Raw genomic sequence first — 25,440 nt, 5'->3', positions numbered from 1 at the left:
TTATCTACTATATTTTCAACAACTAGTAACAAATATCGATATTATTGGTTTTTTTAAGTTTTTATTTGTTTATCGGTTATAATAATAATTTTTTGAGCTTAACATACTGCACCAGACCGGCTCCAGACAATGATTTTCATTTTTACTCGTCTTCTTGAGTTCACAGTAAAAACTTAAGAGTTAAGAGAAGTGCTAAATTTGTTAAATATTAATAACCGAAATTCCAAAGGCTAACCGATCAATACTTTAATTCACTATAGGCGTAAATAGTTTGATTACTGTGGTTAGTGTTTACTATACGGTCTTTGAATTATTATATTATGTATTAAAGTGCAATTTTATTATCAATTATTTTATATATTTAATTTAAAAAAATTTATGGAAATTCTAAATACATAAAAATTATTCTAGTGGAGATAAGCAAATTTTAATTTAACATAAAAACTAATAAATGGAAATTTTTTTTAATAGTTTATTAAGGCTTCAACAACACGGGTTTTTAGCCTAAATGGAAATTATATGTTATATTTATATTTACCAATATATTTTATTTAAAAAATATATTCAATAAATATATTAATACTATATAAGATGAAAAACGTATTGAATACAAGTTATCGGTTTCAGAGAAAATTCTTTAGAAAATATTTTGCATCCTCTTCAATAAAGAATGTTGTTCTACGAATTCTTTGTGAAAAATATACTATAATCTTAAATTTTTGTATTAAAATAAGACTAACTAACAAAGGAATTTTTTTAAAGTTTGGATCAATAATTTTATATTGCTAGTAATTAAATATTTGTTTAAATACGCTTATAATTGATGCTTTTTATAAAAGTAATTTAATTCGACATTGAAAAAAAAAAAAAAAAAATGTTAAATAATGATTTTCAATATATTATTGTAGCAAAAGAGATGGCAAAAATGTATGTACTTTTATACAGCAGGATTTTAATTTGGGTAAAAATGAAAGAATTGGGTTGAAAGTAACCAAGACAAATCACACGAAAACGTGATCGTTTCACTTGCAATGTTCTAGACCACATGTCATTCTATACCACTAAACTACAAAACAATGTGGTTTTTATTGCATTTTTTTTTTTTATATTCTTGAGTTTCATTATGTGAGTAACATGACGTTTCATTCTTTTTAGATAAAACGAAAAAAAAAAAGAAAAATATATATCGCGCTCGTTCACCAAAAGTAGGCGTATAAAAGCCATCAACTTTCGGACAGCTATAAGCTTCTTGGGTGTGTTATTAAATTGTTTTTCCTAGCGTATCTCAATTTATTGTTTTGTTCCGTAGACGAAAAGGAGATGAGGAACAATAAGAAATGATATTTTTTTACGGTCTTCAATAAAGACTGTGATTGTTATACGGCACATTTGGCACAAAACTCACCCCTCCGATAAATAACAGAACATATTTTACGAGTGAAACAAGGCAACGGAATATATACAAAATTTAAAGTAAAAAATTGTTTTATTTTTAGCCTGACAGGTATGCGGTAAACGATATTATTTATAGAGTTTCGAAAATAGCATTAACCTTAGCAGTTTCTTGAAAAAAAAAAAACAAATAAATAATATAAGTACGACATTTCTCATATACAAACAATAATAATAATCATTGTGATCATCTGCGCGCAAATGTGTGATTATGTTATAAAGACAAAGGTGATAGGCGTAGACTGTGTAGAGAGTAAAGTCTGAAATTATTAGAAAATATTGTTACTCACAGATTGTAATGCACGTCAGCCATGTTTGGCCGATGTTTGAGTGCGGATCGGTATGCCATTTCTGCTTCGTTTGTTCTGCCTTGAGAGCTGAGTATCGAACCGAGATTGCCATAAGCTAAAATGTAATCAAGATTCGAGATGAGAATTAGAGTATGTGTGTGTGTGTGAGAGAGAGAGAGAGAGAGAGGGAGAGACTCTGTATGTGTGTATAAAAAAGAGGGAGAAATAGTGACGGTGAAAAAGAGGGGAAAAGAACGGAAGCGATCAGTAGAACCTATTCCGTTTGATTGAATTAAAACAGGCGCGCGCTGCTGGATCGAAGGGTTGTAATGTTGCCAATGGATTGATAGGTATGGTCTTATAGCCTGGAACGCTAAGAATGGAAAGGGGCACGAAATTAAAAACACTAAGGAGTTTATCAGGTGGCGTACACGCAATGTTAGTATCCTAACAGAACGTATTTTTTTCCCTAAAAATATTCCGGTAACTATACATTGTAAAGACTAAAAAATGGCGTAACGGAAGGTATTTACATATTTATATATATTACATATGTATTTGTACATATAATACATGTAAATTATTGTATTGTTGTCTTACAGCGGGACAGCAAACGGTAATATCTCAAAACGTATCCCTACGCATAATACGTAATGTTTTTCGCCTGACAGTGATCATAAATACCATAAACCGCATGGACTTATTTTTCAAACAAACATGTATAGATAATACATAATATTATGATTGTATATAAAACTTAGTTTTACTATTTTATATGATATTATGTTCTCTTGACTACTCTTAAACATCTATCGAGTAAAAGTATTTAAATAAAGTATTATTTATAAATACCTATTTATATTAATATTATTATTATTATTTATTTTATTTTATTAATCTAATAAACATCGACGACATTAAATATTAGTTGATAATTATTTTATTGATTACTAATGTTTTCCTAATATATAAAGATTGTTGATTAAATGATAGTTATTATTATTATGTCAAATACTCAAATACGTGATTTAAATAATTTTTTAAAGGGTTTGTATTTAAAATTCTTTTTTTCTTACTTTGTACATTTCATTAAAAATTGTCACTAAAACATTCATATATAATATATATATATATTTATTTTGAATTTATATATTTGTATAGGTATGTCATACCTATAATATAAACAATAAATGTAAATATTTCCAGAAAGTTTATTTTCACGTACCTATACATAGTTTCAAATTTACAGCTGATAATCGGTCGGCATTATAGTATGCTAAAATTAAGCACTGTAATCCATCGATTTTATTGTACAATTAAAAATAAATTTAATAAAGAGAAAAATATTAATTTTAAAATGCTAGATTTCTAAATGCTCATTGTCACGATCGTAAATATTTCGTATGAATGTATGTATGTGTGTGTGTGATTTGTATACGACTGAATATATAATGCTAAATACTTTGATGAATACTAAGAAAATGATTAAAAAATTCAGTTCAACATTGATTTTAAGTTATAAAGTCATTTCATTCAAACATTTTTAATATTTGAAAGCGTGAAAGTGTCACTTAAATACTTAAATACCTAACCTAACTATATCTAATACTTTTTTTAAAATTATCTTTTATAAGACTGCTCTACACAATGCATATGAGTATATATACAGGGTGATTCATGACGCGTAAAACACTCATTATTTATAAAAACTATTTACTTTTTTTCAAAATTTTAGATACATGCTGTTCTAAAACTATATACATTTTTAATATTTCACACTTATATTTATTAGATAAACCACTATCAACTTTTGATTTTTAAATGGCAACCTATATTAAAAGTATCATAAATTAATAAGGCTATTTTTTAAATAAATTTTCATTTTTCGTTAATCCGTTGACGAGATATAGTATCCAAAAGTTGGATGGTATTGGGGTGGTGTTTGTCCTGTGTATAAAAATATTTACCTATTTTGGGGCACAACTTAGGCTTAGCTATCGTACTTACTGAATTTTTGTTTGAAATGTGTATTTTGTTTTACGCTAGAGCACAAAAATCCAAATTGCTGCGGCCGCGGTACTGACATGGTATAACACATTTATAAACAAACACCACCCCAAAACCATACAACTTTGGGAGACTATATCTCGTCAACGGATTAACAAAAAAAGAAAATTTAAACGTGACAATTCATTAAAAAAATAGTCTTATTAATTTATGATATTGATAATATAGTTTGCAATTTAAAAATTAAAAGTTGATAGTGCGGTTTACCTAATAAATATAAGGGTGAATAATATTAAACATTTATATAGTTTTAGAGCAGCACAGATCTAAAATTTTGAAAAAAAAAAAATTGAAAAAAGTAAATAGTTTTTATAAATAATGAGTGTTTTACGCCTCATGAATCACTCTGTATAGTATATTGTATATACAATCAAAAGATACTGGATGAATTTTTTTATTGTTGTTTTTAAACTTTTAGTTGAGAACACATTGTGGGATGCATAAAACTAAAACAACAATTAAACAATAATAACATGCGTTATAGATAAGATAAGAAATTTCGGGAAAAAGACTCTTTTAATGAGTTTTTGAAAAGAAAATTTAACCTATAATTTATATTTAACGTTTTAGAAGAAAATATATAATTTTATGACACACTATATTGTGTATTCTGAATTTGAATATGCTTATTGGCTAATTGAGATTTCTAGAAAGCCTATGGTTTTTCATTGAATAACTTTTCTCCGAGTTGCGTACAATTACAGTACATCTAAGTTGTGGTACGTGTTTTCTCAAAATTTGCACATTAATTTAAACACTTTGGTATACAATACATTACATACTCATATACATATATATAAATGTATGTATTAGTTATACGAAAACTATATATTGTATTACCATACTACAGCATCAGATCACTTTATAGTTATGACTCGATGGATTAAATACGGCTCTGTTGTAATATCGAAAGTTGTATAGTTTTAGCTTTTAAGTCTTCTGGAAACATGTCATTAAACTTTTAGTAAAACAACAGTAATCCGAATGTTTAATTCGATTGAAACACGGTGGAATGCGCGCTATCTAAATAAAAATATACATCATTTGACCGCGACGGTAATTGGTGAAAAAATATGTTTATAAGTATTATAATACGATGTAATAATATATTATTATAGTTTTGTATTTTTGCTATCTGCATCAAGTACAATACAATTTCGAAACCTTTGAGACGAAAATCCTTTGTAATGTAGACATATTATACGGAGGAGTGTGAAGGACGATATGTGGTCATGTGAACAGGATAATTGGATAATTTATTGCTGTTATGGAGTCGTAGAGGCGTACTGTGATAATAAAATACAGGGTAATTATTATTCAAAATTAAATATCTTATATGCGCTTTGCATCTGGTTTCCTAGCATCTATAGGCCATCTTATCTTACTCCATGTGATTAATTTTTTTGGAGATATGTGTTGATATACGCGTTTCCCTATTAAAAAATTTACAGGGTCAATGGAAAGGACTAGAGTTGTCTGTGTGACCATCATAAGAAGCCAATTAGAACATATTTTAGAGGTAAATTTAAATAAATTTGAAATATTATTCAGACTAAAAACCAAAAATGTATAAACATTTGAAATCGAATGACACATTTTGAATAACCATGTGTACATATGTAGTTGGATGCGAAAAGGTCACACACGTGCACTTACATTTTGGTGGGTTGACTTGGATGCCGGACCGGTAGAGCGACTCTTCGTCGTGCCAGTCGCGGTTTCTGAGCACGGTCCGCAGACCGTAGGTGGCCACCGTCACGGCGTATAGGGCATACACGATGGCCGACCGGCGTCCACTGGCGGTCTTGGCCAGCGCGGCGGCCGAAGAGCCTACCAACAAGCAGTAGCCGACGCTTGGTATGTACAGCACACGCTCGGCCACCACGAAGCCGACGTAGAACAGGGCGTTGGACGCGGGCACGTACGAGGCGACGGACACGGCGGCGGCCACGGCCACGGCAGTCCGTTTCCGCCGGACGGAAGCGCGAGCGATGGCCGCTAGAACCGCGTAGAACAGCACGGTAACCACGTTTCGTGGGTCGGCCGCCGACTCGATCCGCGGCACGGCGTCCATCGACCAGTCGTAGCTGAGCACTTGTGGCCACACCAGCAGTCGGGCACTGACCACAGGCAGGTGCAAGAACGTCAGCGCCCTGACGGTCGGGTCCGGGTGCTTGGCCGCTGGGTTGTCTGACGCCGCAAACGACGGCACCGCGCCCGACATGACGCACAACCGGCCCGCAACCATAACCGCGGTGCTGGTAACCAGCACTTTCAACGTTATCTTGTTGTCCTGGTACGCATTTACCTGCAACAATCCATTGAGAAAAAACACGTTATAATAGTGTGAATAAAAAAAAAAAACATGATATAATTTTCAGATAAGCTGAACAAGTAACTTATGGTTAGACTGAGTTTAGTGAAGTTAGATCGAAGACAGATATGAATGGAAAATTTAGTAGCTATTTTTTTAAATATAAAAATAAATATTATTGCAGTTTTTTAATGTATTTTAATAGGTATAAAAACAATGTTCATACGAACATAATTAACATAACTTCCCATTTATACTTCTAGCCTTTTAAATACATAATATACCTAACGTACGTCAAACCAGCTTCTCTCTTTTAAAAATATTACATTTATTATTCTAGCCTATACCATAATGTTTGTATGCAATTTTAAGCAATGATACATAATTTGTATGACCGAATTGGCTCAAATATATTAAAAATACTTCGATGGTGGTGTGACGTCTCACAGATCACAAAAATACTAATTACATTTAAATAATTCGAACTTAATATTTATAAATTAACAGGATTTCACAATACGTATTTCTATACTTGGGCAATTAAATTTAAATTGTAGTGTGTAAAACATAATCAAATCAATTGTTTTACCAAAAATCGTTCAAAATGGGAAAACAATAAAAATAAAACGACCAATGTCATAAATCACGATAATAGGCGGTAGGTATAATAATATACCATTGTCCATTATATGTTACATTATAACTGTCATTTTTTTACATAGAGCTCCTATTATCATACCATTTAAATATTACACGTGTCATCGATTTGTATACCCAACACCTATAGAAATATAAAATATTATTATTTTTTGCACTTAATATAACATAATGTCCTATGAACAGTTATTATTTATAGTATCGCAAGTTACATAAACGTTTTACGCTGAATGAAAACAACTTATTCAAATTACAACAGCTACTTATTGATATTAAAATATTGTTGGAAAAAAATATGAAAACATACGGATTTGAAAGTAAAAGATTTTAATTACCTATAAATATAGGAGTCTTATATGTGATAAACACTTTCAACAATGTGATATCATATTAAAAATATATATTTAAAAGAGTTTGTCGAAGACAATGAATAAATAGTTATTGTTTTAATAGGTTGAAACATTTTGAAACGCAAAGCAGAAAGTATTTAGTAACAAGACATTGAAATTAAAGATGTTTTAATTAAGATGAAATCTTAGTTCCTATATAATGCCTGTGGATAGAATGAAATGTGTTTGTATCTTGTTTTGAACTCTTGTTCTCAAAACTTTGAAAATTCTCCATGTATATAGATAAAAGAATAGTATATATATACAATATACATGTATAGTGTATATACATATACATATACACCCGAACTCACAAAATGTATTTATATAAACTATCGCACGAATGAATAAATCATTTAAATTTTAAATGATTTGCTTGACAATAAAGGTTTGACGAACATCAACAGAATAAGTTGTGTCAGTGGGGGGGGGGGGAGAGATAAACTTTACATCTAGTTGCAGTGTCTGTGTGTAGCAAGTATGCTAAACAGGTATAGAAAAAATTAAACATATTCTTCTTTATATTACACGAAAAACACTCGGGTCGTGACAAACGACGAATTCGAGATTATTTTTTGTCTATATTAATTTAGACACCTAAATATTATAGTATATTATAATATATTTAATTTAACATTATTGATAAAATTATCTGTCTTCAACAGAGTGTAATTAAATAAAAAATAGACGGTATAGTGTTCACTATTCAATATATGGGTATCTCATACAGCACTAGAAAACTTGTACAGTGCATATATAGGTAGGAAAGCACTCAAAGTTTCATTTTTTCACTCTCGCCTGTTGGCACAATACATTTAATAATTATGCGAATTATATTATATAATATACACAGGTACAGACTTCTTTCGTGTTTGGTAATTATAATAATATATTGATATAAAACTTACAAGTAAAATATTATATATGAAAAAAACACGAGTAACCAAAAGAGACGAGAGAGAGATAGAGAGAGAGAGAGAGAGAGAGAGAGAGAGAGAGAGAGAGAGAGTGAGAGAGGATGAGTTTAAGAGCTCTTACTATATAATATATATAATATTGTCCTAATACGAAGCGCTCATCGTCGAGTGCATTTCTAGCTATAATGTCCATTAAGGACTACGTCGTCTTTTGCAGTGCGGTGATGACTAATGGCGTGCCTTTTATCCATAGTTGCGATCATCTTTATGACGTATTACCGTAATGCATTATACCGGATTGTCAGTTCGATCTGAGTGAAAACATACACACACACGCTTGCGGGTGGTCGTTTATAAGAGATTTCAAAAAAAAGAAAAAAATAGTTTCAATTCGTGGCTTGGGAGTTGACACTGCGAAATTTGACGGTTATACACACGATATTATATCTTATAAATGTATATAACACACAGATATAATATAAGAACACGTAAACGTATAAGTCAACATAAAAATTCCTCAGAATTGTCGGAGAAATGAGTTAATAAACGACACGTATAATACATAAAATGTAATATAATATTTTGAGTCAGTGAAATATAGTAGAATGGTATACTCTCATATATAGACAATAATATAATGTATTATATATTTTTTTATTATTATATCGTAAAAAAAGTCAATAGTAATTTTATATTTGTTGATGTTTTAACAGGTTTGCATAAATAATATTGTAATGAATACGTTTTTATTTATTTTTAAAGTGTAATTTGTATTTTGTATATGATATGAATAGTATAACATAATATAATGATATAATTTGAAAAATGTGAAGTGTTTTTCCACTACGTTCTCGTTGTAAACTTTTATAAGATCTAAACGTATTTGTTGATTTGGATTATTTTTTAAATACCCTTCAAAGTTTTAAACAATGATAATATTGTGTGTGTGTGTGTGTGTATCAGTGGGTTTGTAGTATAACAAAAATAAATGATAATACCAATATTTCAACTAAAATAATAATAAAGTCTCCGCAGTTTTATTCGCGCATCAGAAGTCTGAGTACCTATAAATAATATACACGTATATAATACTATATAAATTGTTGTACAACACGTCAAAAGCAGCTTTATCATATAATATATATATATATATGTTATGAAATACGATAAAATATCTTCTTACCCCAGTCAATGTCAGCAATGTAATAATATAAAAAGGACTCATCTTTATACTTAGTTATTCTAGCGTATATTATACGCTGGACCCCGCTTTAAATTTCATCTCCCAGAACTGTAAAGTTAACGTAGAATCTAGGCCACTGTTAAAAAAAATTACATATCTAGCTTACAATTAATGTGATTACGTATTTCTATTAAAAACGAATTGTCTTCGAATAAATTAAAGACCATTCAATACATATATTATGTATACGACACGCATTACATATCTACATAGGCTATGTTCAAACGCGATGATTATAATAAAATCGCACGCGAGTACACACTACACAACTCTCTGATGTATAAGATTTGAAAATTACCATATCAACATTTATTACACAGCTGAAACTGTATAATTTTGTCTCGACATCTTGTACGACATTTTTCTCTTTTATTTGTATCCCCCCCCCCCCCCCCAACCAGGTGACGTGTCGAGCCGACTTCACTCGTGGTGGCATTCTGAATAATTAGTAAAATAGGCCTATACCATTACAGATACATACTTTTATATTATGTTTTACATTTATGTGCAATATGCAAAAATAATATCAGATAATATAACGTATATACTATATAATATTAATGTTAGTGGAAATCAACGAGAAATTAAGAATTTTTCAAGTTCAATATACATATATATATATATAATATATATGTGATGTATTATGATGACGGTATATTACATTATATTTAATTGAAACATCAAAAGAGACCTGTCGTATAACACGATATTGTAAACATTATAGTATAACACAGATTTAACACAGATTATAAGCTTCCAGGGTTAAATGCTTTTACATGTTTGCATTTATTTTGCTTCATTGCAATATGTGCAAAATGTTCTATTTATATTGACGGATATACATTGTATACGTACCTATCTATTTGTCTATACAACATTTAAATTACCTATAAAATTACGGGAATATTATAATATAATGCATTAATGTTGTCATAGTATTACTATAACTACTACTCTATACATATTGTATACTTACTAACATGCATATAGATTTCCGCACATATGACATATCTATATGGAAACACAAGATATCGAATAAATTATTTACTGTGCTGTTATGAGAATAAACTGTGCTATAAGCTCGCTTATGCATACAATTTAGTTTCAAAAGGGTTTAGTCGAAGTTTTTTTGTCTTATATTTATTATGGAAATCACATCAAGCTTAATCGAAAAAGTTAATATTGATTTCGATACCAAATATTATTTTTCTTATAACAAGAAAAACTCAAAAGTTTAATATGCTAATCATAAATATCGAACAATTAGGTGAAATACACGAGATCCACGATTGATATCTTAAAGAAAATTTGGCACAATATTTTGTATCTGTTTAGCTAAACGTACACAAAAAATATTAATGTATCTGTATGTTAATATATATATTATATACATCTTAGATGTATCATCTATCAGCTTTACCACGTGAAAACGTATATACAAGAACTTTAATATCGTTCAACACCTTCCTTTATCATAATATGCAATATTATTTCCAACTTTGCTTTTCGATCAAATCTCTTATTTTACATGAAATTAAAAAAAAGTCCATTCTAAAATAGGCTACGATGTAAAATATATTTTTATTACTGAAACATTGTAAATATTATATTCTTATATTCCGTTTAATATTAAAAACCAAATGACGACTTCCGTTAAATTCTGTAGTTACTTTTGGTACCTACATAAAATAAAGGTAATATTCATTTTTTTTAAAATTATTTTATGTTCACCTACTATTTAAATAATTGGTGAACACTGAACATAAAATAGTTTTATTATCAATATAAAAAGTATCATCAAAATTCCAACAGTAATTTTACTTGAACTTAAAAGTATTACTTCCAATAAGTACATGTACCTATATGCAGACAATTATTCAATACAATAATAATAATTGGACTAAAAAATAATGTGGTGTGTACTTATAAGAAATAACAATAACAATAAATATATTAAATTTTAAAATTTAAATGGTATTTTTTTTAAATATGCATTAAGTCAATAACGAATACTCGTATATACCATCTATGATAATTTATTTATTATATACTCACTGTATAATATTATCTTGTAAGTAATTAAATAATACAATTTTTAAATAAAATAAAAAAAAGCGGATAATTGGATGTCGCTCTGCTGTACATTAGGTGGTGGGGTGGACCTCTGACTAGGGTAGGTTAAATTTGAATGCAATGATAGGTATCATTGTATACGAAAAATGATTCTGAACGGAGATGATTTGTCAGTCTAGGATATATTTTATTTAAATATTGTCATATATTCTATTTTGAAACAAATATTTTATTTTTCAATTAGGACGCATTTTGCATAAGGTATGATTAATCAATTTTTCCAAAAACATTGTATGTAGTTATTATAATTCATAATACCTTATAATTTATATTATCATAAATATACATAGGTACCTGGTTTGAGGATAAATCGTTATCGTTACGCGATTTCATAAAAATTTAAAATTCAAACGCACTTAACATTTTTCCTATAATGATGCTTCGAGTTTTCTCTAGCTACTTGAAGGAAAACTTACGGAAAACTTAGTGTTGTATTTTTAATCCTTAGTTATAAACACAAACATTTTTATGATTTTTCAACTTCAAAATTATTTGCAAATGTTTGCGTTTTCGTAAAAATTTGAACTATAAACGCTTATAAAAAAAAATTGTGACTAACGATTTTTAATTTTTTTAGCTACAATAAGAACAACACATAAGAAACCTTGTATAAAGTTTTCAAGTTTTTTTGGTCATCCAACATTTTTTTACCGACACATCAAAAAAAATTCTCATAAAAATCAAAAATTTCAGTGGGCTATAAATAACTCAAAAAAAGTCAAACATTTTTGAAAATTAAACTGTATATAGGTAACACTAACATATACATTTGGAGAAAATTTAAAGTATTTACAGTGATTAGTTTTTGTATTACAACCATATAAAAACATCGATTTGTTCGAAAACTAGTTTTGTGAAAAATTCTGTTTTTCTCGATTTGTTTGAAAACTGTTGGAAAATGTTTACTTTTTATCTCTATAATGCACCAAGGGTATTCACTTTTCCATCGGAAACCACCCCCAATGTTTGAAATTGAAGCATTATTTCGACTAGTTATGCTGTACACAGACACAAAAAAAAAAAACAAAAAAAATAAAAAATACACATCATTGTAAAATCAATACATTCATCACTCCGTTCAGAATCTAAAATATTGAATAACTGGTTTGATTTAGAAAATCAATCTATAATAATCACAGTATAATAATAGTTTATGCTTTTGCATATAATTTTATTAAATTCATAAAGATATGTAAGACATGATTCTTATCGATGTGACTAAAAATATCCAAACATGACCATAAACGCGAGTAACGTTTGAAAAAAACTGCAAGTGCTCAAATTGTTTGAAGTCCTAATTTTTATGGAAAAAAAATAAAAAACACCATATCGTTGATATTATATAAAAATATATAAATTATTTTATACTAACATGGTTGGTGCTCATAAATCAAAGGGTGGCGGCAGGTATAATAAAATATAAATAAATTATTATTTTGTTAATTTGAAATAACCGGAGCGTGTAATAGGTAAATAAACAGGATTTTTTTCATACGAAAACACCTCGTAAAATAAAACGGCGTTTAAAAATAGCGTCCGATACGGCCGAATGGAGCGTGTGAAAAATACACGAACCGAAAATTAATATCGAAACGATGTATCTCTTACTACCTTGGCTTACTTATATTTCAAAGACCCCTTCTGCAACTCTTATCCGTCCAAAGTCTCTCATAAACGAAAATAATTTATAAAGTAGAAATTTAATATAATTAACTTTATAATAAGTACATACACATAATAATATTAATTATAATAATCTTAGTTAAATCCAATTTACATACTAATTAAAAATGTAAGATAGTTATTAAATATATCACTGAACGGATCAAATTCCAAACAAAACCCGTTATCAAAAAAGACAACTATATATTATACGTAATTTAATAATTTATCATTTTTCGGTCCCAATCCTAAAAATAACTCAGATTTATTGAATTTTTTAAACACTCCAAATTGTACAATCACTACAATCATATATAAAAAAAAGTTCATCCCATTCTAATTAGAACTCATCTTTGTAAATATCGTTGTAAACATTTATTCATACATATCTTTTAACCTTCTGTAACTAATTGGCCTCTGCTGTCAATGTTTTTTTGTGATCAATAAAAAAAAAAATAAATATTATTTTAAAATAACGCGTAATAGTATGTTTGGATGTTATAGTTATCATTGAGCAGATTTTACGATATTGTATATATTTACATATATTAGTAGATGTATCCTTCAAAGCACGTGATTCCGAATAATTTAATAACATATATATATATATATATTTGCTTGTATATTAAATGATATATCTCAGAATTATTTTAATAAGTACCTATATAGTATATTATACATAACATAATGTGCATAATATAAAGCTATAATAATACAATACCTATTACCTTCCAATTATAATATATGAAAGAGTGCATATTTGATTTCACCATGTTCATAATATTATTTTAAGACTCGGAAAATTGAAGAACAATGGATTATGGAATTTTAAAAACACTCAAATTTCGAGTTCAAAGGAAACAATGTTTGGTCCAACAAGTATAATAATTAATTTTACAAAAACAATTTTTTCGCATTACAGCTTGTTTAATGAAAAAATACAAACCTGAAAAAACGAATTTATTTTACCCCACAAAAGCGAACTATTGCTTGACTACACTAGCTATTGTATATAACTATTAATTAGTATATTTACGCACTAAGCAACAATATTTTAATTGTTTATTCATGCCCCCAACAACAACATTAAGTGAATTCAATTCAAATTTTATTTAGAGTTAAAATTATGGTATTATTGTGACAATTAGGAGTGTCAATCGTTTCAAAAACCACTTAAAATATATTTTATTGTACCTAACTATATTATTATATAAATATTGTTTGAGCTGTTTGAACCTCTATAATTTACGTTTACATATTATTATTGTTATGTATTATTATGTCTTGTTATGTTTTCCCGTTCAGCTATATTTTGATACTATTTATTTTATTTCACGAGATGATCTATTTAATATTTATGTTTCCCTTACTTTCAGAGTACACATAATATAAAAACAAAATATAACCGTTCATAATAACTTTATTCGTTCGTACATATAACCAACAAGATTACCTTCTTATTATGTCATTTATTTTTATTGATATTCGTTCAACCTCGAAGTATGGTTTCTAATTTCTATTAACAACTGTGTCTATAACCAGATATAAAAACATAGGTATAACACTGTGCAGGTATAGGCCCTGTGAAGTCACTCACCGTCACCCGTCGTCTCGTAATTTGAAACCATTGAATTTGCAGTGGTAAGGTCATATTATGCTATTAAATTAAATTGTTAAAACTTAAAACTATAGTCGCATATGGTGGATAGATACGTCTTAATTATTGTTGATAATAAAATATTAAATTCGTGTGGTTATTATTATAGTGAGATCTTGTTCGAAAGCCACCTACACGCGTTATGTATCGAAATTGCCTATACAACACGCCGGCCAACGAATGTACACCAATTTTATTTACACCTTTCTATACGATAACATGTATAATATCAAACAATATTTTCATGAAAAAGTTCATAGCATATTCCTATCGATTTATAAATAATGAATTTTTATCAAACAAAAAAAATAAAAAAATAAAAATTGAAAATCGTTCAATCCTTATTCAAGGTGAAACACAAACAAAAATATAACACCTTTTGGCATATAACTTTACACAAAATAAAAACTCGGCAAGTTTTTTTGCCGACCGAAAAAGAATAAGTACGAATTAGGTGCAGAAATGTAACGCCTATTTTTTAATACAAAACCCACTGCAGTATATCTATTGCACAAGCAATTAAGTTTAAAGAACAAATTGTTCGGTTTCATCCGACCTACACAACACAAGCCTATATTATATTGTAGTGTTTAAAGGGTCCGCTGACATAGTCGCTGCCGGGCCACAAAGCGTTACAGTTACTCCACTGTTGTACACGATATAATATAATACATATTATATACATAATATACAATTATACATATATAAGTTAAATATTTATATGTTTAATGTATACATACACATGAGATTGTATAGTAATATATATATATTATATATATATACAGAATATACGCAGGTACCTACTTGCATCTCGCCTCGGTATCGTATACGTTGTATTATTATTATTACTATTATGATTATAAACACGCTATGTAATTCGGTTAACGCACGCTTTACCGCGTTTTAATCAAAACACGGTTGGTTGGGGGTTTATCCGGTTATGGAACGTTGGGCTGAACACCGCGGTGGCGACGGACTAATCGCTCGTGAACGACTAAAGGCTGCACCATCAGCGGCTATACTGCATTAGCATTACAATAATATGATATACAAATACACCATATAATAATATAAACTGTTATAGCGACCGTAATCTTCGCAAACACCGATATTCACCGGGTCGCGATTGTGATTCACACGTGGTCCCCACACAATTGCAATATTACTATTTTATCATAATATTATAATCTTTCTATTTTTTTTCTGCCCTTAAATAGTTATAATAATATAAATATAAATATGAATAGGTATTTTATAAGTTAATATTATTAGTATCAGTAAGTTATTATAGGTACCATTAAGATGTGACACGGCAATAACAATATTAATTACTATGACACTATATTATTACATCATAATAAAATATTATCATAAATTATCATTTTGATTGAATAAGATATAATAATATTATACAATGCTGCAAAACGAACAAAAGTTTATTTTAATATTTTTATCATCTTTTAATATTTAACTTAATGTATATGTCTGCTTATAACGCATTTCGAATTGTATACACGTTTGGGTTATATATTAGTTAACTATTGCTATCTGAACTTTGTCCCGTATTAAAATATAATGAAATCATTTTTTTGATGTTTTACGGTATTAGCAGTTATGGAACGTTTGGCTTAACACTATACGGCGACGACGGACTAATTGCTCAATTGCTCGTGAACGACTATTGGCTGTACCATCAGCGGCTGTACTGTATTAAGAATCTAAATAATAATATATAATAATGCACTATGGCTATAATACAATATTATAAACGGTAAGCAGTAGAAGTCTTTGCGTACACTGATATTTAACTGCTTATGATTGGGATTCACACGTGGTTAGGTTAGGTTAGGGAGAGGGTTCCCACACGTTTACAATATTATTATTTTATCATATTATACGGACGATCATAATCTTACCTTTTGTTTTTCATGTGTAACATATATAGTCCATAAGGTATCACGACGATTTGACACACCAATACTACGACATAATAGCAGATAATCATAATAATACATTATACCAATATAATCGAAAATTATTATAATATAACGTAGTTCATTGGGTTGGTGGTGGAGTGATGTAACATAGAGAGAAGGGGAGGTTTTTATGCAGTAATATATTATTGTGAAACAAAAATTAGTTGTACAAATCATCACTTCTTTGATGACTTTTGATATGGACCGTTATGATTTCGTTGTACCTACCGATTTTGCTTTCTATGTCCTTTTTTTTTTTATCCATTATTGATTATTGAATATGAACCCAGATATAATGTATCTATTTTTATGAAACATCTATAAATAAATGTAATAATAATAATAATATTATATGGTAGTATATAATATTATATATATATCGCACATAATATGTAGGTACTCCGTCGTTTACAATATACATATTATCATATTAAACAATTACACTCGTGTTATAAAGTGTATTTCGATGCCACGCGATGACTTTGAAATATATAACTCTACACAATATTACAGACAGAGTGGGTGGGCGGTGCCTCGAAAAGAATCCGCCTCCTAACCCCCAAGTTTTCACGTTACAGTTCACCCATATCGAAATTTAGTAATTTTTATTTTACTTCGATTATAGAATGAAAGTCCATATGCTCTCAAATTTTTGAGTGATATTCCAATAAAAAATCAAGAGCCAATAAAATACGATCTAAACTCTAGTCCGAACCCACCATGCTTTAAATCTACACAAAAATCAAATTATATCTGTCAACTCGCATACCTACATTATCTACACGGGAAAATATATTGAAATTATTTTGTCCATAAAAAAATGTTTTATTATTAATGTGTGTATTACCAACTGTTCTATCTCCTAAATTTAACATAATTTAAAAATTTTTATTGCATTATTTAATAAATTAGACAGCGACGTAGTTTATCGTAAATACTCGAATTGAATACAACTCTTAGACGTCGTATGTACTATAATTATTCACAAATAACTAATATTTTTTTTTATAATAGTACAGATTAGAGAAACCATTCAGCGCAAGCTCTACTAATAGCCACAGTAAGTAGAGCCTATTAAACATAGATAACATATTGACGTCAAACGCGAAAACATTGTTTTTCATAGAGACCGTCATGAAAGTTATTCCGTCTTTCATCCAACCAAAACCGTACCTCGAATCACTCAGGTATACCTAGTAATGTAATAACTCAATTTTTGAGAAAAATAAAAATGTTATACTGTGACAGACATGAATGGATTTAAAAGATTGCCATTATTTCCCTTTCTCCTCAATAATATCCCATCAAAACATAATATTATAATTTTCATATCTAATCGTTCTACAATGAAAATGTATTCTTTAGATCAAAGGAGACGGGTGGATCAGTATTTATTTCTAAGAATAATTTATATTATTCATGCTATTTTTTATTATGTAATTTATTGTCATACGAAAAGATTATAACTACATTTTTTAAGTAAATCTGATAAATTCTAAACAACTAAATTGTAGAGGAGACGTTAACATGGTCAATATTAATTGAACATCTATTACAATAAGGAATCTGCAGTGAATAATATAGATGGATGACCTGAATTTTACCTTGACTTGACCCCAGGCGCGTGCCGTGTAGTTATATTGAGAAAGCGATTGACGTGTTTCGTCTGACTACAGGTAACGAGGTTAGCTTAAATATAGATATGATAATTAATCATTTTCGTCAAAATTTCCTATTATATTTTCCAAAATATAATACATTTTACTTGTGACGGTCACGCGTAAACGATTTATTTTAGGCAGTGAGGGGATGCGATGAGAACAGCGAGGGAGGCGATGGACTATTCTTTTTTAAGGTTTATCGGTGGAAAATAACACTTTAATAAACTGTACGGATAGAAATGTTGGCCAGGGTAGATCACGATTCCATTTGTGTCCTGTCTCGTTTTATCTGGAAGTATATGTTATTCTTTTTAAATTTTGCTTGACCCTCAATAACTATAGGCGTGCGCAAACATTATTCTCAGGTTATGCAATAAGAAAAATAGGGGCTCTCAAATTGAATTATATTTATAAAAACAAAACGTATTATTTTTTAAAATTTAAGTTTATACTATATTGAATGTCTTTAAATAATTTTTGACATATGTATAAAGTTGTTACCTACGTCAATAGTTTAGATTATCTTGTTGGTCACGAGAAAATTTAAAACTAAAAACATTTTTTAAAACACTATAAAATTAAGATATATTATCAAAAATGCTTTGGTATGATAAACATGGACTCCTTAAGTGAAGCCGCAGACTATGCAGCGGCATACCCTGCATACTCGGTGTGCACGCCTATGCCCTCAACAGTAAATGCCTTTGTGGTGTACAAGACAAATTTATGATGTATATAATATTTATTATTATTTTACATCTTGACGTGTTTGTATGTGAAAATCAGTAAAAATATTATTTTTTTTAAACGCTTCTTACCATAGTTATCATCACTTTCACAGAAAACAACCAAATGCCTAAACTAAACTTAATATTAATATTAAAATGCAGAGGCTTTATATTGATGAAAAATTGGTACACAAGACGTGTAGTTTAACAATTTGGATTTTTATCATTCTGAAAAAAACAAAATTATATACTAAATTATTTTCAAATACTCATATTCTTTTATTTTATGGTGTTTACGTTGTGTAAAAATTATTTTAACTCAATACATTTTTTAATTAAATATAACTATACGATTTAAAAAAATTACCTACTTCACAATTTATAATAAATGATTCTCATTTGAAAAAAGACCTTTGTTTCGTCAACGAATCCACAAATAATAGGTTATATATAAACAAATCTAGGTACTTATTTTAAAATATGGTGTTTAAGTATACTTAAAACCAATATTTAAATAAGACATTCATTATTAAAGGGTAATAGCGGGTGAATATGATTGTTGAATCACTCTGAAGATTTTTTTTATTTCGAAACGTTAGATATGCAAATTATTTACGTATGGTTGGGGACAGTAAGCTTAAAAATGAAAGGTTTTTAGATTTAGATACGTATAGCCATATAGGTAATGTTTTATATTTTTAAAAAGATTACAAAAATATAATTTTAAATATGTATTAAATAATTTTTGCACATCTGCACTATTTTCGAGTTGACGGGATTTCCTCAAATGTTGTCTTTATTTTTTCTCTTACACGAAAAAAAAAAAACAATTTCTTAACACTGCATAAAATATTTAAATGGAAACATCACAACACAGTTAGATTTATAGACTACCATGGTAAAAGTTTTATAAATACATTTTTGTGGTTACATAACTTTGATATATAATATGATTTTAATAATAACTTATTGTTGGATGAATAAAATTATCAAAATGCGTATCCTCTATCCAGATTTCAGACTATAATAATACCGTACAATAATCTATTGATTGACAAACTTAATTTGTAATTATCATGGATTTAATATTATCATAAGCTGACTATCTGTTGTGTAGAATATAATTATTATAAACGGTTCATTACCGAATTCAGTTATCCATAAAATATTAAAATTATTGGATTGAAATTTTGTGCTACGAAATAATCATAATTATTTTTAAACAGCTTAGATATTGAGTTTAAATCCTGTAAAACACATCACATAATTTCAATGTTTTGAATGCCCTATAGGAATTCTAACACCCCTATGAATTTTTTATAAATGAAAATTATAAAATATTTAATCGATTCACTTCAGAAAGAAAATAATAACAATAAAATATTATAGTATATGGTAGTAAATCAAATTATACATTAAGAAAACTGTGTATTTACGTTTGAGTCAACTAAAACAAGTCTAACAATATTTAACAAATAAGTTTTTGTACATCCTCCTGGCACTTAACTCGTTTTAATGTTTTGTAATCATAAAAAGGCGGTGTACATTAAAATGGACAAATTTAATCTTTCTACCCCCAATAAAACTTAACCTGCAGGTATTTTATAACATTCAACATTGATCTGCCTAATATTCAAGAAGTTTTGTTTTAGTTATTGTTTTTATTTTTATTGCTTAACTTATTTGTACCGATAAGAGATGATAAACATGATACAAATTGATAAGAATGCCTAAATTATTTATATTTATTCAGTGAATATTCACTAAAATGTCGATTTTGAGGTTAAGATAATATGGTATTATAATACTATTATATTATTTTAATATAATACTATACAATAACCATATCATATTATTATATAAATTGAAAACAAAATATGACCAAGTTGATGATGTGAGGGGGGGGGGGGGGGGGGTAAAATGCAGGCGCTTATGGTGTAAATAAAAATGTTAATTTAAATTAACATTAAATTGGCGTCAGGTAAATAATATATATTATAAGAGTACTTTTATTTTGTATGAAAAAAAAAAATTAAAGTAATGAAATTTTGATTTAAGTCAAGTTTTTATATTTGAATGATACGATTAAGTAATATTCATTATAAATGGAATTGAGACGGGGTATTATAAAATCGAGCTTGCTTTTTTTTAATAATATTATATTACAGACTTTCTTAAAATAACTTAACATTGAAAATTTGAAAAGTGATCTCTGTGGCTCCATGTATCTAAAATAGGCGTCACGAACGTTTTCGAGCTTTTGACTTTTCCGAAACGGTTTTATAATTAAATATTTAAAATTTGCACGATATAATATATAATATCTATGTAAATATAGAACTTCAAAGTTTGAACTTCCAAGTTAAGTATGTTTATCCCAAATAAACATACTTAACAATCATAGTTAATTTGATTTAGAGACAATTCTACAATCGATATTATTTCGCATATTATAGAACATCATTCAGTAGTAATGGAAACTATTCCAAATATATTGCCATTAAAATTCATACAATGAACCTATATTTGAATAAACTTAATCATTTAAATCATTTTCTGTGATAAAGTACAATAATAACTGATATCAATTTTGAAAAAACAAGCACAAAGCCGTTACTTTTATTCATTATCCATAGACAATAGTACCTACTACGTAATTGTAGTTAGTAATTTTTTATACTTCAATAATTAATACGCACAATTATAAATTATTTGTTGTTGAAAGATAAAATAAATACAATGTAGTATTTTCAAAATAAATATCGAATGGTTATCAATTTTTAATATTTACAATTTTTTTTTCACTTTTGTAGAGAAAATGCATTTAGAATAATAAATCTGTACTGCTAACGACTGTATATTTAATATTTACTAACACTGTATAAATATGTTTTTCTGCATTAATAATTCCATAATATTCTGAGAAATAAGTATCAACTCTAATATAGAATTATAAATATAATTCCAGATTGATACGATACTGAAATAAAAGTGCATGCAAAATTTATTTCCATGGCTTATAGAAATATCAGAACTGCATCCCACCATTTTTTTTCACTTATATCAATAACAATTATATAATTGTTACCATAGACTTTATATAAATAATTGTTTACTTTAACGTCGAATTACAAGTAATTATGTAATATCAAATTTACTTTTGATTAACGTTTAAAATCAGATTTTTCAGTGATTCGGGATACTAGAAAAAAAAAATTTTTAAATAAAATAAAAGAACGTTTATGACTATTGTGCAGCGTTGCGAAAAAGGGCTAGTAGTATTCTTCTATGTATAACATTATAACGTGCAATTTATAAATCCCAATGAAGAATTTCTATCGGTCACAAAGCACTCATCCTTCCAAAAAAAAAAAGATTTTGTCTAGACTAGCATGTAAAAAGGAATTACATTATGTCGGACTACAAAAAAGTAACTACATACTACTGCAGAATATATAGCCATGTAGGTATTGCCATATAAAAATGTCCATCCTTACATAATTCCATATCCCAGCATGTATACATACATGTATAATATATATGTATGACGTAAGCTCTTTAAGCCGGTTCCGTTCACATCACAACCAATATAAGTACCTCCATACTCAATATATTTATATATATATAAACGTGTATGTGTGGGATTTTTCTTTCTTTTATATTGAAATATGTCTCTGGACTATTCCTGGCAATTTTTCTCCAACATCATATGATGTATATAAATGTTTGCGTATGTGTGTGTGTATGTGTGTGTGTATGTGTGTGTATGTGTGTGTGTGTGTGTATTTGTACGTACTGTGTTTGTATGTATATAAGAACACTTCAATCGGCTTATATGCTCCCTTCTCCGACCGGCTTCATTCGACTCCACCCCAAATCATTTTACTCTGACAGTCGAGTGCCGAAATCCTTGAGTAACATCGAACGCTATTGCAAAGATCACTTTCCTCGTTCTCTTCCGAGGGGTCCACGTCAAAAAGAAATCTCCACGACCCTTATTGTTAGGTTAATACTCAAGTTTGAGTTGTAAATGGTAACAATAATATCATGCAGGTATATTTATCCGTGGAGTATCAGGAATATGACACATGAAGACAACTTTCTTGACAACAAAATTATTAGAAAACTCAACAATTTCAGCATTGACTGATATTATGCAATTTTTTTATTGGTTATTTTCACTCGATATTGATTGAATTACAAAAACTATATGTACATCTAAAAAATATTTCAAGAATAATAATAAAAGATAGATGTGTGTTAGGATGCTACTGATTGATTTTTACCTTAAGATTTAAAGTTATTCTCGTAATTTAAATTCACCTGTACCTACTTAAAAAATAAAATTGAACATGTATAAAACAAATGTTATTTTATTGATGTATACATACAAAAAAAAAATACTTGTAATTCTGCGAACTGAAGTGCTATTGTGTAGGTATAAACGCAACATAAGTAAGTATAGCGTGTGTTAAATTCAAGGTGGAAATAGACCTGGACAACTTTATGTCGATGGAAAAGATAAATTATAGTAGGAAACTCTTAAAGAATAATTTTCATTCCAATATAGGGACACGCGGTGGGTGGTAAGGCGTACTCGGCTGACATGTGTTGGGAAACAAAAACGAACGTCCGGGACACTCACTTTTCAATCGTGAAAGTTATCTGTCAATAACAGATTCCATTACGAAGCTACTCCACTTCTTGTAGCCATCGGCCAAATCTAGTAAAACAAACGAACAGACGGAACAAGACAAATAATAATAATAGAAATACGGAAGGAAAAAAATAAACAATTTTCACGTTTGAGTCGTTTGTACAATTTCGAAATAACACGTGCAGTGCATTTTTATACTGTATGTTAGTCGTGTGTATCGGAGCCTGTAATAATATAACCCCGATATATGTACCTATACTTGATTTGTATTTTCCATCAGACTTCGAGTTTGTTGAATACCGTCATGAATTATTTATTAAATAGTAATTGATATAATGTATACCCACCATCAATTAAAAGGAATGTAATAATAATTACATAAAAAAAAAATAATAACGATGGTTTGAATTCAAAATGCATCAACCATAGAGTACAATCTCTGATATTGAAATATTGTGTACCTACAATCATAATTTACATAACCATACCATATACAATATTGCTGGAGGCTGGTGGTGGCACCGGCGCTTGGGAAACGCTCTCATTACCATAGTCCATAGATACGGGATTTCGCGTATACAACTGTTTAATAAAAAATATAGAGCACGGGAGAGAGGGAATGCTGATTTTAGAGTAACTACACTTTGTAACAACTCGTTTAAAAGTCGTTACATGGTTGAAAAGCTTCCGTAAACATCCATCAGGTGGTGGCTTCAAATTGTGTTTAACTTGTTTATTGGTTTTTCTTGTTTGTTTTTATACTTGAATATTAAAGTGTGTGATATCGCGTTACAAACCTATTCGATTATGCGGTGGAAAAAACCTCGTGTTAAGAAACATTTACACTCGACATTTTTTTTTTCGTGCACGAGGGTGGTCCCAGAGGGGTGGAAGAGTAACTTTTTATATTGCCCTCAGTGTGACGGTGTTTTCGAAACGAGAGAAAATATATCCGTTTAATATGCGCTGGCAAAGTTCCTAATCGAATCTGCACATACCACCCGCGACTGTTTGACAGTGCATGTAGGTGAATGCGAACGCGCGACTATAATGGTTTTTGATCGAATTGTTATTTTCCACCTACGTTTCGTTTTCGTTTGTTGGACGCCTTGTTTCACCAAGTTAATGGTGTTGTTTCATTTGACATTAAAAAAAAAATACACACAAGTTTTCGAATAAAGAATTCCATTCTGACGGTATGAACGATAAATTAAAACAATGTCAAGATTATCTATCCAAAATTTCTTACGAATTACATTTCACAAAAATTAATTACCTATTCGAAAAAATACTTTACTTAATTGTTATTGTTATCATTAATTTTTTTATAAAAATATTATTTAATCATATTAAATGCATACCAAATGTGTGTATTAAATAATTAAAATATATTATTTTGATGTAAAATATTGTTTTTTACATGTATCTAAGAATGTTGGTATGAATAAATATTATAAAAATATTATTCTCCTATTGTTTAAGAAATAAATGTCGATTCAGCTTATAAGGTTATAACTTATAAATGCAAAGCATCCACATTTAAGGACGTATAATATATAATATATTATAATTAAATTTGTAATTTAAAAATTGTTATAATTAAGGAAGGCGAATTTTTATAGTTTGATGACAGATAT

General features: G+C 28.7%; 1 protein-coding gene across 1 annotated transcript in view; it reads right to left on the bottom strand.

Annotated features, from left to right (window-relative positions):
• LOC107165799 (protein O-mannosyl-transferase Tmtc2-like) overlaps window positions 1-25,440 on the bottom strand; it is a 103,694-nt gene that overhangs the window by 59,984 nt on the left and 18,270 nt on the right. The window contains exons 5-6 of the mRNA XM_089227937.1: window positions 5,466-6,117; window positions 1,743-1,857 (exon numbers count right to left, since the gene is read on the bottom strand). Coding sequence (XP_089084063.1) covers window positions 1,743-1,857; window positions 5,466-6,117 — 767 coding nt within the window. The remainder of the gene's footprint in view (window positions 1-1,742; window positions 1,858-5,465; window positions 6,118-25,440) is intronic.

The sequence above is a fragment of the Diuraphis noxia genome, unplaced genomic scaffold, assembly GCF_037042655.1.
Source record: "Diuraphis noxia isolate RWA-SAM2 unplaced genomic scaffold, SU_Dnox_SAM2 contig0004, whole genome shotgun sequence".
Taxonomy (NCBI): domain Eukaryota; kingdom Metazoa; phylum Arthropoda; class Insecta; order Hemiptera; family Aphididae; genus Diuraphis; species Diuraphis noxia.
Note: the sequence above shows the minus strand (reverse complement) of the source record. Positions and strands in the feature narration are given on the sequence as shown.